The following is a 581-nucleotide window of genomic DNA, read 5'->3' as shown; positions in this document are numbered from 1 at the left end:
CTCGCCCTGCTTCTCCTGGGCAATGTCACGCTGCACATAGAGCGAAGGGCGCCCCCTCTCCCGCCGAGGGGCCGCCTGCAGGCTCAGCTTGGTTAGCAGGGGCCGCGTGGGTATCTCCACCAACTCCTGGGGGCCCGCTGCCCCCCGCAGCCCCCTCTGCTCGCGCAGAGCTGCCTCGCGCTCCTGGGCCACTCGGATCTCCCGCTCGATGGGTGTCTCCTTGGGGGCCTCCGGTGACTCCGCTGGGGACCAGGCACCAGGGTCTCCCATAGCCTGGGCACTAGGGTCTCCCATAGCCTGGACACCAGGGTCTCCCATAGCCTGGACACCAGGGTCTCCCATAGCCTGGACACCAAGGTCTCCCATAGCCTGGACACCAAGGTCTCCCATAGCCTGGACACCAGGCCCTGTGGGCAGACCGCGGACCCTCTTCTCTTCCATGACCACCTCCGTCACCCGGGGCTTGACCAAGACGGCATAGCCATTGGCAAGGGGCGGCGTGTTCGGGGCCTGGGGGGCCTGGCTGATCCGGGGTGGGGCACACTCCAGGGCCGCCCGGGCTGGCGGGGGCGGAGGGGCCC

At 69.4% G+C, this 581-nt stretch overlaps 1 protein-coding gene across 1 annotated transcript in view; it reads right to left on the bottom strand.

The window, feature by feature from the left end:
• Positions 1–576, bottom strand: part of LOC102755185 (mitotic interactor and substrate of PLK1) — a gene marked incomplete at its 5' end in the record, with an annotated part of 4,485 nt that extends 3,909 nt beyond the window's left edge. Inside the window, 2 exons of the mRNA XM_006764847.2 lie at positions 6–273; positions 394–576. Coding sequence (XP_006764910.1) covers positions 6–273; positions 394–576 — 451 coding nt within the window. The remainder of the gene's footprint in view (positions 1–5; positions 274–393) is intronic.
• Between the last annotated feature and the right edge of the window lie 5 nt (positions 577–581).

This window comes from Myotis davidii, unplaced genomic scaffold, assembly GCF_000327345.1.
Source record: "Myotis davidii unplaced genomic scaffold, ASM32734v1 scaffold198, whole genome shotgun sequence".
Lineage (NCBI taxonomy): Eukaryota > Metazoa > Chordata > Mammalia > Chiroptera > Vespertilionidae > Myotis > Myotis davidii.
This window is presented reverse-complemented; position numbering and strand designations above follow the sequence as displayed.